This window comes from Mytilus galloprovincialis, chromosome 9 (assembly GCF_965363235.1).
Source record: "Mytilus galloprovincialis chromosome 9, xbMytGall1.hap1.1, whole genome shotgun sequence".
NCBI classification, from domain to species: domain Eukaryota; kingdom Metazoa; phylum Mollusca; class Bivalvia; order Mytilida; family Mytilidae; genus Mytilus; species Mytilus galloprovincialis.
The window spans coordinates 28,816,178-28,830,143 of NC_134846.1; the positions used below are offsets into that span (position 1 = coordinate 28,816,178).

The window sequence follows — 13,966 nt, forward strand, 5'->3', positions numbered from 1 at the left end:
CCTGAAGCGGACGGACGAACGGAGGCACAGACCAGAAAACATAATGCCCCTCTACTATCGTAGGTGGGGCATAAAAAAAACCCCAATTTTTTCAAACATTACTTTTTTCTAAAAGTGACCCTGAACTTTAACCTATTAGCTCTATAATGGACAGCCCTTTTACCTTCCTTTTATCTTCCATTTGTATCAGTTCCATTTCAATCAGACAAGGGAAACACAAGAACTAAAATATAATGGTTGCATTTTTTTTTTAAATTTTAGTACCAATGATCTTGAAATTTAATTTGACCAATAGAAGCCATAACAAATCAGTCTGTTTTCATTCCATTTAGCTAAGTTTCTTTTCCTTAGTTATTTTTATATCCAAATACATAATTTTTTTTTATATATGAAACAAGAAAATTCCATTTTTTTTTTATTTTTTTTTTTACTACTTTTAATATCTAGATGTCTTCCACATTTGGATCGTCCTGAATATGCATGAAATATTTGCCACTGGACGTTAAGCAACCAACAATCAATCCACATTTGGACAAGTCCATTCTCCATTTTTTGAGATGATGCAATGTGTAATGGGTTTTAAACACAGGTTTCGTTCTGCAAAATTATTTGCGCAAATGACGTTTCAAGGTCAGTTATGATTGATTTGTCTATTATTAGATATGTAAATTGGAATTTTTATTTTTTCACAACAGAAAGTGTAATCAATTCTGCTAGTGTTTAATGCATTTCATTAAAAAAAAAAAAGAATATTTTATCATTTTTCAGGGATAATGTATTTGTTAGTGTCCGCGGGAATAAAAAAACATGAAAAGTCAACTTTATTTTTATTCTGCAAATCAGCAAAATAGGGTTGGCGTATCCGTAAACCAACCAATTAAAAATTTAGCTCCCTTCTGTATTGGTGTATTTCAACACAACCAAGGAAAACTCATGTTACTATCCGGATACCATTTTCAAAACACAAAAATGGATTGAAGGACAGAAAGAGAAACTGACAATTTTTTCAAATACATCATAAATATTTTCAACAAAACATTTTTTAAAAACTACAACGTATTGTATCAATAAAAAGGTTTTTATAGAAGTTAATAGCTGACTATACAGTATGGGTCATTGAGTTACCTTTAGTTGCAAACATTCACATCATTTGGACTTTTAGATAATTTTTTAATTGGCAATCTCTTCACATCTGTTTAATTATAAACTATTTGATTACAAATTGTGTATCAAAGAGTAACAGATTGATTTTGTCTGGTGGAATGCAAGTACAATTATTATTGATTGTTGACAGTACAGACATTTTCAAACAAAACTTTACACATATGTTAAACAAACTGCAGATATATTTTCTTTACCTCTATAAAAAGACTTTTCAATGTCTCAAAATTCCACTTGCCAAAATACCGTGAATTATATTTCAGTATTACATCCTGCAATAAATAAGATCACTAAATGGTAAACATAACTGCAAACAGATTAATATCAAAAGTGATGTAATTATAACAAAATATTCTTTATTTAGTATATACTATATATAGGCCTTGAGAGCATATACTACACACATGAGATCTATGCATCATACTGACTCAATAAGTAGCATTTCAAAACTGGATATTAAAAAATCTTTTCAGTCTTGAATTACTTAAAACCTTTACTAAATTCTTCCATTCATTGGATTTGTTTATTTTTGTGGGTACCAATTTTCATGGATTGAGAAAAACTTGCATTTTCTTTGATATCTGATTTCATGGTTTTGCCAATGTCTGCATACAACCTTATACAAGATGTATAATTCATTGAACATTTAAATTCATGGTTTCTGAATACCTGCGAAATCCACAAAACTGGTAACCCACGAAAAATAATGAATCCAAAGTAACTAAAGATTTGGTTTTGATGTTTGGTTGTACCAGTAGAAAACTAGAATAATTGATATTTGCAAACGACAAAATTCATAAAGTAGGATGGAATAAATGTACCGATATGTCAAGCTGGACTAGCTTCAACCTTTAAGGGGTACAATCATTGAGATAATTAGAGAATTGTTCTTAAATGTGTCAAATGATTGTCAAAATTATATTATGATAGCTGTAATTCATTCAATTGAGATCAATATATACAGAACAGGAAGTCTCTTAACTTGCCGTTAATCAGAGGAAATTAAAAGTTTTATGACATTAAATTATGGGTGACAATGGGTCATTTGATGAATTCTAAGGTTTATTTGATTACCCAGACAGGTTTTTTAAAATCTCCCGTTAGCTGGTTAATTCTCAGGTCACAACCACAAAATACAGGTGAGTTGACAAGTATAGATAGTTTACTACTTGGCTGGAGATAGTTTTGGAAACCCTACAGTGATAGCATTGTTATTCAAAAATATAAATCAAAACACATGTACAAGATTGGTGTAACATAAGTTTATAGATACCTCTAACTCATATGGACCTGGTATTTTACTAAGGAGTGCCTCTTCTATTATCTCCCATCTTTTCCTCAATATCTGTTTATTATTCTGAAAGTAATTCATATATACATACATTAATGGTGTTTTGAAATGATAGTGTTCATTCATTTCTCACTAGGAAATGGATAACAATAAAAAAATAAAAATAAGTGTTTTCAGTATTAAGATTTATACTTTCACTTGAGGCTGACATACCTTGCCTTGGAAAGGATATTCATTCTGTGGAGAGCATGGCATTTTCACATGGTCATTATTCCAACCATCTTTATACTGTGCAGGATGAGGCATAGGCAGTGTCTTTGGATCATACTTGTACTATTCAAATAAAAATTACAAATATTTATGGGTTCTTTTAAATGTTATATTTATATAAAGTGCTTATGTCTGTATTGAAAATTTGTGTGATGTTTTATTATTTCAACCAGATGCTTTGCAGGGTACACCTTTATACGACCGCAGAGGTTGAACCCTGAACAGTTGGGGCAAGTATGGACACAACATTCAAGCTGGATTCAGCTCTAAATTTGGATTGTGATTAAATAGTTGACACAGCATAGGTTTTTGACAAAGAATGAATGTGGTCTAATGAACTTAAATTTTTGTTTTTGCCAATTCACTATGCTGTTGAATATTAATCCTCTCAAAAAAATGTTTGAAGAAATTTAATTTTCTTTTTATTTATGAAATCTGAAATGAGAAAAATTGAGTTTGCAACAATAACTACTCATTTAAATACATCATAAAATATTAAAATGTAAAAAAAGTGCTTGTTATCACTGAATGGTAAAGATTGTTTTAATTTATCAGTTGGTAGTAAAAGTGAATATAAATTGTATATTGTATAAAACAATGATTTAAGTTGATTCAACTGCTATTCTGGACAAAGAAAGATAACTCCAATTGAAAATTTCTTGCTATTGCACAATATTGTGCAATTAGATATTTCTTCCTATTGCTCAATACTGTGCAATTGAAGATTTCTTGCTATTGCGCAATACTGTGCAATTGAAAATTTCTTGCTATTGCACAATACTGTGCAATTGAAGATTTTTTGCTATTGCTGAATACTGCAATTGAAAATTACTTAGTATAATAATTTTGGATCCTGATTTGGACCAACTTGAAAACTGGACCCATAATCAAAAATCTTAGTACATGTTTAGATTCAGCATATCAAAGAAGCCCAAGAATTCAATTTTTGTTAAAATCAAACTTAGTTTAATTTTGGACCCTTTGGACCTTAATGTAGACCAATTTGAAAACGGGACTAAAAAATAATTATCTATATACACAGTTAGATTCGGCAAATCAAAGAACCCCATTTATTCAATTTTTCATGAAATCAAACAAAGTTTAATTTGGAACCTTTGGGCCCCTTATTCCTAAACTGTTGGGGCCAAAACTCCCAAAATCAATCCCAACTTTCCTTTTATGGTCAAAAACCTTGTGTTTAAATTTCATAGATTTCTATTTACTTATACTAAAGTTATGGTGCGAAAACCAAGAAAAATGCTTATTTGGGCCTCTTTTTGGTCCCTAATTCATAAACTGTTGGGACCTCAAATCCCAAAATCAATCCCAACCTTCCTTTTGTGGTCATATACCTTGTGTTTAAATTTCATTGATTTCTATTTACTTAAACTAAAGTTATTGTGTGAAAACCAAGAAAATGCTTATTTGGGCCCTTTTTGGCCCCCAATTCCTAAACTTTTAGGACCAAAACTCCCAAAATCAATCCAAACCTTCCTTTTGTGGTCATAAACCTTGTGTTTAAATTTCATAGATTTTTATTTACTCAAACTAAAGTTACAGTGCGAAAACCAAAAGTAATCGGACGACGACAACGACGACAGCGCTGACGCCAACGTGATTCCAATATACGACCAAAAAAATTTCAATTTTTGCGGTCGTATAAAAATAAATGAGTTTGCTGTCTACATCTAAATTTAACCTAAATGCTTGTAAAAAATGAAGGAATAATGGTTGCAGTTATGTTTTACAACAGGAACTAAAAATCAAACAAGCATTGGAAGGTAACACTATGTTTTGGTTCAACTACAATTATGAACAAAGGAAGATACAATGTAACTCTTGATTTTGAACATTACTATTGATCTCTTAGATAATTCATTCACCATGCAGAATCTATGTAATTTTATTGACAAGTATGGCTGTAAACTTGGAGTATATATCATTGATTAATTTCTTGAAATGTTTTAGGGTAGGATGTATAGAAGTATAGAATGTTGTGATCCATGAACTATGTATTTTTTTTTTCTCAGAAGTAGAGATAAATGATAACTATAAAGTCAGCAACATTAGGATTTTAATAGCATAAATGTAATCTTTACCCCCCCTCCCCCCCCCAAAAAAAGGGCACTTGCATTATTTTATATATACATTTCTAGTCTTATTTTTAGGATCATGGATTGAACAGTTGGTAGGGTTTGTGTTTTTGTTCAATCTTTACTGTTCTCTGCAGTGTTAATGGACTAGTATCTGTCTTTTCTCTGCAGTGTTAATGGAGTATAATCTGTATTTTCTCTGCAGTGTTAATGGACTATTATCTGTCTTTTCTCTGCAGTGTTAATGGACTATTATCTGTCTTTTCTCTGCAGTGTTCATGGACTATAATCTGTCTTTTCATTGCAGTGTTAATAGACTATTATCTGTCTTTTCTCTGCAGTGTTAATGGACTATAATCTGTCTTTTCTCTGCAGTGTTTATGGACTATTATCTGTCTTTTCTCTGCAGTGTTAATGGACTATTATCTGTCTTTTCTCTGCAGTGTTAATGGACTATAATCTGTCTTTTCTCTGCATTGATAATGGACTATTATTTGTTTTTTCATCTCACAAAGACTAATTTTGTACAACTTCATTTTAACTACAATATTCACTGGGGTAAAGCTGATGACCGTAACTGCATTCACGGTCATCCCAAGATGTCGGATGAAAAATTAGGTCAGTATTAATATTGTCTGTTTAAGTGTTTCTATATCATTTTCTTTACAAAGCATACATTGGTACGATGTAAATTTATAAAAGATTCATACGGAAATTGCAAATTACTATCTTGAAATTTGTATGAAACAGAAAATCGTTAAGATGACCGTAAATTGTGATTAAAATATTTTCAAGATGACCGAAACATATAACAAGGATGACCGTGATTGGTAAATAGATGACCGTAATTTGTAAAGAATGACCGTAATTTTTCAAAGATTACCATAACATTTTAAGGATGACAATCAATTCTAAATATCCGTATTTGTATTACCTTTTTTGTATCAAATAGTAAATCGTGTTGGAATAAAACGTATGTATAAGACTGCATTATTCTATCGGTAACAGAAAAAATGCATAGTTCACCATATGTAGCCTCCAAGTACACGCAAACGATTTTTTTTTATTTCTGGGATTCCTATTACTATCATATAATAAATACATCTTTTTAAAAATGCCAAAGCATTTACACCCATGGACAATATATCGTTTCAACTACATTTGTACCATTGCAAGTGTTCTTTATTTGAGATAAGTACATGTCTTATCATTACTACCTGCAAATTCATGTCATTTAATGTAGACAGCATTTTGATACACACCAAAGACAATCATGTTTGTCCACAAACATTTAGTTTAAGAAAGAGAGTTTTGAAAACAGTGGTCATTCTGCATATCGGTCTGTACATTTCGGTTATACGTTAAATATAAATGTAGAAGAACAAACTGTATCATTCAAAAGATGTTCCTCAATTTTGAGAGTCCGTGGCAATTATGTAGAAGATGGGTGTCAAACGGAATTAAAAAATGAACTGTATTAGGTCATTAGTTTTATAGCTGACTATGCGGTATAGACTTTGCTCATTGTTGAAGGCCGTACGGTGACCTATAGTTGTTAATTTCTGTGTCATTTTGGTCTCTTGTGGAGAGTTGTCTCATTGGCAATCATACCACATCTTCTTTTTTATATTTAAGAACTATTGCCAAATATTGAAGCAAAAATAAAAAAGATAGGGTGATACGTAGACCATTTCTGTATTGAAATCCATATCTAATGGAATATTTACTGAACATGTTGCTTTTCATTTGTCACTGGTTGTCGGAAGGTTTTATTACCAGTCAACAATATACTCTACAAGATATGTTCCAGAAACGCTGGCATTCTGGATTACTATCAAGAAACTGTTCAAACATGTCAAGGGTAAGGGGTAACTTTTTAGAGGTTATAAAGCTAAAGGACTATCAGCTGAAAACATACCAGTAAAACCAACTGAATCCAGAATAAATGCAGTTCAATCGGACCCGGCATTGTCAAGGGAATGTTTTATTTTTTTGGCAGATGTTAAGTTTTAATGTGCTTCCTTTGGAACCATACACATGGGCAGTCGATTACTGGATATTCATATGTTTAATTAATGTTTTTTTTTCTTCAACTTTTCATCGTATCACTGTTAATTTGTATTCAAATTTTAATGTCGTTATCAATAAATATTTAATTATTTATGAGAAATATGCAATCTACTATCATTGTCATAAACTCAAAATACTGCAAATAGTTAAAAGAAATTGAGAAAATATATTTATATCCACTAACTGAGCCCCTATTGAGACAAACTCCTCAAAAAGCTATGAATATATGGAAATTTCTTGGATGATAGACGGTCATCCTTTAAAAGTTATGGTCATCCTTTACAAATTACGGTCATCTTTTAACCAATTACGGTCACCCTTGTTATGAATTGCTGATCCTGTTACGGTCATCTCGATTATGATTTACGGTCATCTTAGCGATTTTTTCAAATCCAATTTCCTGTTTAATACACATTTCTCGGTAGTAATTTGTGATTTCCGTGTGAATCTTTTATAACTTTACATCGTACCAATGTATTTTTTGTAAAGAAAATGATATAGAAACACTTAAACAGACAATACAAATACTGACCTAATTTTTCATCCGACATCTTGGATTGACCGTGAATGCAGTTACAGTCGTCAGCTTTACCCCAGTGAATATTGAAAATTCTTACTGGCACTTTAATTAGAACTGTATGGTTTTCTGTTGAATGCAGAGATGGTAATTTATCCATGCAGTCAGGTATTTTATTCAATTGATTCAAAGGTTTTCCCTGGAAAATAAAGCATATAATATTGGTCACTTCAAAGAAAATTAAATCTTATCATTACTAAATCATTTAGCTATTTGCAATGTATATACAACAGTTTATTTATCTTTGAATATCAAAAATTAAAAATCTTTCATCAACAATTTACAAATACATATATATGTACAAAATGAAACTTTAAAATGTTTTAATAAAAAATTCCCCTGTGGGGAATAAGGGGTGGGATCAATATATTTACCTTCCAATCAGAATTAGCTTTTCTCTGACTTGGTTTCCTGGTTGGTATATCTGGTTTAACACTATCTCCATCTTGAGAACCTTGAGAGTCTGCCATGTCAGAACTATTCAAATAAATCATGAACATTAAATTATCTCAAGTACTTCATTGGCTATATTTTAAGAATTGAACTACACATATGAATAGAGATATTATTTCAAGCAAGTTTTCATTAAAGGTGAAAACAAGTGACATAGAAAATATTCTCATCAATTGTTTTCTTTACATTGTTTTTCAAAAAACCAACAAATTTTCATTAAAAATGAATATTCACATTTCATTTGTACTAGTGTTTATTATTTGCAAACAGATTTTGTAATTGTTTCATATATCTCATTATTCTGATCGTATTTGTGTTTACTGTACCATTCTGAAGCAAACACATAAATTGACAATATACCTCAGTTCTGACAATGATAAATCTTTGTAAATGTTTGACAAACATAAGTTGTCACCCTTATTATTTACTGTATATTCTGTTTGATAAACAGAAGTTGTCTCCCTTATTATGTACTGTACATACTGTTTGATAAACAGAAGTTGTCTCCCTTATTATGTACTGTATATACTGTTTGATAAACAGAAGTTGTCTCCCTTATTATGTACTGTATATACTGTTTGATAAACAGAAGTTGTCTCCCTTATTATGTACTGTATATACTGTTTGATAAACAGAAGTTGTCTCCCTTATTATGTACTGTATATACTGTTTGATAAACAGAATTCGTCTCCTTTATTATGTACTGTATATACTGTTTGATAAACAGAAGTTGTCTCCCTTATTATGTACTGTATATACTGTTTGATAAACAGAAGTTGTCTCCCTTATTATGTACTGTATATACTGTTTGATAAACAGAAGTTTTCTCCCTTATTATGTACTGTATATACTGTTTAACAAACATAAGTTGTCACCCTTATTATTTACTGTATATACTGTTTGATAAACAGAAGTTGTCTCCCTTATTATGTACTGTATATACTGTTTGATAAACAGAATTTGTCTCCCTTATTATATACTGAATATACTGTTTTACAAATCTAGTTGCCTCCATTATCATTTACTCTGGCTGTGTTAGAATACATGATTAAGGCAACCTTTGGTTACCCATATATATACATAATCAAACTGTAGGTAACCATAAACTGCTTTAGACATATATATCAAAACAGAGCCTGTATATTCATAATTTTTTGCTATGTTATCATTCTTTCAAAGAAATTGCAATGGTATATGTTTTGCAAATGATTAAAATGCTCCGCAGGGCACAGCTTGATACTACCACAGAGGTCAAACCCTGAACAGTGGGGGCAAGTATTGACACAACATTCAAGCTTGATACAGCTCTGAATTTGGATTGTGATTAAATAATTGACACAGCATAGGTTTCTGACACAAAATGAATGTGGTCTAAGAACTTAATTTTTTTTAAATTGGTCATTACCTTTTATGGTCCATTATCCAAAATCTAAATACATGGTTAGATTCAGCATATCTTAGAACCCCATACATTCAATTTTTGTTGAAATCAAATAAAGTTTAATTTTGGACCCCGATTTGGACCAACTTGAAAACTGGGCCCATAAATCAAATAAGTAAGTACATGTTCAGGTTCAATATATCAAAGAACCCCAAAAAATCAATTTTTGTTAAAAACATACTTAGTTTAATTTTGGACCCTTTGAACCTTAATGTAAACTAATTTGAAAACAGGACCAAAAATTAAGAATCTAAATACAAGGTTAGATTCAGCACATCAAAAAAACCCAATAATTCAATTTTTGTTGAAATCAAACAAGGTTCAATTTTGGCTCCTTATTCCTAAACTGTTGGGACTAAAACTCCCAAAATATATCTCAACCTTCCTTTGGTAGTCATAAACCTTGTGTAGATTCATAAATAATATTTACTTATACTAAAGTTATTGTGGGAAAACCAAGAAAAATGCTTATTTGGGCCCTTTTTTGGCCCCTAATTCCTTAAGAGTTGGAACCATAAACCCCAAAATCAATCACAACCTTCTTTTAGTGGTTATAAACCTTGTTTTTAAATTTTATTGATTTCTATTTACTTATACTAAAGTTTTTATCCAGAAACTTTCCGTCTTTGGACGACGAGGACGACGCAGACAACAACAACTTGATACCAATATACTACCAAATTTTTAAAAAATTTTGCGGATGATAAAAAGTTGCAATTTAAATTTTGATAAATTGTTTGTATGATACATTCCCTGAAATCAAAATAATAAATCAGATATTTTTTACTACTGTTTACGACTATAAATACATGCAAAAGTTTGTTATTTACAGTATTTCTACATTATTTCTTACTCTATATTGTATTCAAATGTCTCATCATATTTTAGAGTATCACCAAGACTCGACTTCTTTAAAATCATTTCAGCTGCAATGTAAACAAAAAGACAGATTCAGTAAACACAATCATTGTATGCTAACAAAACATGAGAAAGCTTTCATAAATAAAAAAATAAAACTAATTTTTATCTAACACTATACGAGTAGAAAAGCAAAATCTGACTAATGAAAACAATTTCGAAATCAATGATTTTAGATTAATAAATTCAAGGGCCTTGGAATAGATAAGAGCTAAAGTAAAATGTCAAATACTGGTCATAGAGTTCTGCTAAACAAGACCAATGAAAAGTAATAACTAAGTCTTCCTATTTGCAATTCTTATATGCAAATTTTTATTTATGGAGATAATCAGAATTTTCCCCACGTATATTTATCAATTATTTAAATGTAGTATATTGAGACATCAAGAAAACTTACTTTTCTTAGTAAAAGCTGCTTGAGCTCCTTTTCCATCAAATGATGCACCAAACCCTTGTGTTGTAATGTCATTGAAAACTTTATTTACAGGATGGACTGCTGGTCTACAAAGGCATAAAAGTAAGTATTTGTATCTTTATTCGTAAATAATTTATTATTTCGAGCAGGAAAGATGATATTAATTGTCACTGTATATATGTATTTAAACAACAAAATAATAATATTATAAAGCTTATTATCTAAGATAAGTTTAAGAACAAAAACATTATTTATTAATGTTAACAAGGCCTGTATAAGGTACCGTTACTTCATGTTTTCCAACTAACAAATGTACAGATTTCAATTAAATATGATAAAAAAAAAAGAATAAAAAAAAAAGAACAAAAAGGACATCATTAAAAATATTTTTTCAAAAGTACACATTCAAAACATTTTTTTTTTATATGGCTCCTCATCTCAACACTTGTTTCCAAGTTTCTTGTAAATATATTTGATGTTGAGACAATAAAGATACTTTATATTTGCAATAATATATGTGTACATGAATGATAATGATCATGGTTGTGGTCTTGTCATACGGTTTGTCAATTTGACAATTATTGTCTGTATTACTCATCACAACTCTGTCTCAGCATACAACTGTATCCTTTTGTTTATACATTCAACAGATGTCAAATTTTACCTCAGTACTGATACATAAGCCACATTTTAACATAACATTTTTAAAAGCATTTAATTGCCAAAAAATATCCTGACACCAAAATGACAAATTTAAGCAATTTTCAGTCAGTCAGTGAGATATTTAGAGTAATAACCCTTACATTTCATAACCATTCGTAACGTCAACTACCATGACTACTGTAAATTCAGATATTATTGTGATGTTTACACTAATGTGAACAATGTGACAGTATCAGGTTCATAATAGTAAAAACTTACATTCATTATTTCATTTAATGCATTTCAGTTATGTTTTTCCTTCATTAAATATTTGCAATCACATCAATCAGATTTCCCATTTTTGTCAAGAAATCGCAATAATGTATGCATGTATCAATTTCTAAATTTAATACATGTTTGTTTTTGTTTTTTTTATCTTCAACTACTTTTACTGATTGAACTCTCCTGCAAAACTGTTATCAAAATTGACAATCTAGTGGATAGAACAATGCTGTACTTATAAATATAATTACTTTGCGCTTTTTCCAGCTTCAGATTCAGCCATTTCTACATCAATGATTTCCACCTTTTTGTCTTTTACTGGTTCATCTAAAAAAAAAAGGAGAAAAAATAAAGAAATATAATAATCATGTTCATCTTTAGATATATCAACCTACATGTACCATATATCTGCATTGCAAAGAAAGTAATAACTTATCTTCATATACTACAATGTACTTTTCTTGTCTAGTTTTTTTTTTTTAACTGAAAGCAGATATTTTTTTAATACAATGACATTTCAGGATTCAGAAACACATATTTTACAGGATAAATAATGAAAACCTTGATTCAATAGAACTCTGAAAGATTGTTTCCTTTTTAAAAAGAATCAAAATTTCATTGATATGTCAATAATTCAGTTTTGACATAAAATGATGAAAAGAACTTTAATGCAGGATTACATATGATATCTTTAGAAAAATGGATCAAGCTTTTGTATTCTAAAATTTTCAAGAACTCTGAGGTACATGCAAAAGTACTGGAAGAACGAATGAAGTGGGCTACTGATGATGCCATTTGGTAATGACAAACTTTGCCCAAGCTGTCTGATGTGTACTTACCACTATTTGATTTGGGTTTCTTTCTAAAAAAATCTAATAGGGTTCTTTTCTTTTTCAAAGGGGGTTCACTCATTCTATAAACAACTTTACCCTAAAATAAAATATAAAAGCTTAATGAAACAATCATAATGGAGTTGCATATTAATATAATACACAAGATAAAATTACATATTCATATGAAAACATTGTGAAGGTATTCTTTGAACACAGTGTCCGGTCTTCTATTTCTGCTGTTATTATGAAAATAATGTGTAAATCATCTACATTGGTGTTCTATAGCTTCTAATTTGCTTATAAATGTTGTCCTTAGCAGCCAGATCCCAGTTGATGCTGGAATATTCCATGAGTGGTCTGACAAGTGTTTGATAACATAAGGCTTTAGTTTTACTAGGACCGTTTTTGATGTTTTTGATGTTACAAATGTACTTAGAAGAAAAGCTCCGATGGATTTAGCTTTCTTCGTAATCCTGTCAATGTGATGATTCCAAATATTTTCTTTTTGTGTATGGAGACACCAAGATATTTCCCAGAGTCAAACTCTTCTAGGTTATCTACAGTATCTGGTTGTTCTGGCTCCAAGTCAATATTACCCAAAGTTTATAATCAACTTTGACAGATTTGGAGACATTTAAGGAACAGGATACATGGAATTTGTAAAGAGTATGGACAATTAATGACAGTAGGTAATTAAAGTATGTCTAATATATAGAGAAGGAACTACACTCTGCACATGGCACACTTGTTTTATATTATCAATCGGTCACAGTGGTATTGTGTCATTTATATCTTACTACTTGTGGTGTGGACATCACTGTTATTGACACCTGGACAAGCAAAATTTGTTGAATCGATTAAAAAAACAAGTTATATACAGAAGGGCTGATTTAATCGTACATACACAAATGTAATCGTACATACACAAATGTACATAATAGACAAATTTGTTTGTTATTTTTTGGAAATAAACATATTCATTCCCAAACTGACTGTTTATTCATTGTTATTTCCATATTTATATCTATAATCAATGAATTCTCATATTTTAAGCTATTGAGTTGGTTTTTTATGTTTTTAATCAGGAAGAAGTTTTGTAAAATACTAAATTTTAAGTGTTGCATTATTCGACATTTGTCAGTAAACAAAACAGAGATAACACTAGAGAGTAGAGAGACAGCAATTAAGCAACCCAATACATGTACACAAATAATACACTATTGAATAAAAAAAAACCTAAGTTTATTCTCATCGGATTTTGTCTAATGCTTAGTCCGTTGCTGTGCGTGTTACCTTTTAATGTTGTGTCGTTGTTCTCCTCTAATATTTAATGCGTTTCCCTCAGTTTTAGTTTGTTACCCCGATTTTGTTTTTTGTCCATAGTTTTATGAGTTTTGAACAGCGGTATACTACTGTTGCCTTTATTTATTTCATCATGGTTATTCATATAACATGTGTAAAGCATGTATAGACATGAACACAATTTTAATTTTTAAAAACAAAAGAGTGTATATGCCTTA

General features: G+C 30.2%; 1 protein-coding gene across 2 annotated transcripts in view; it reads right to left on the reverse strand.

Annotated features, from left to right (window-relative positions):
• Positions 1-13,966, reverse strand: part of LOC143044751 (poly(ADP-ribose) glycohydrolase-like) — a 34,229-nt gene that overhangs the window by 16,692 nt on the left and 3,571 nt on the right. For both annotated transcript variants that reach the window (XM_076216883.1, XM_076216882.1), the window contains exons 2-10: positions 12,453-12,543; positions 11,865-11,940; positions 10,672-10,775; positions 10,210-10,282; positions 7,837-7,939; positions 7,503-7,601; positions 2,666-2,785; positions 2,435-2,518; positions 1,359-1,433 (exon numbers count right to left, since the gene is read on the reverse strand). In XM_076216883.1, coding sequence (XP_076072998.1) covers positions 1,359-1,433; positions 2,435-2,518; positions 2,666-2,785; positions 7,503-7,601; positions 7,837-7,939; positions 10,210-10,282; positions 10,672-10,775; positions 11,865-11,940; positions 12,453-12,525 — 807 coding nt within the window. In that variant the 5' untranslated portion in view covers positions 12,526-12,543. The remainder of the gene's footprint in view (positions 1-1,358; positions 1,434-2,434; positions 2,519-2,665; positions 2,786-7,502; positions 7,602-7,836; positions 7,940-10,209; positions 10,283-10,671; positions 10,776-11,864; positions 11,941-12,452; positions 12,544-13,966) is intronic.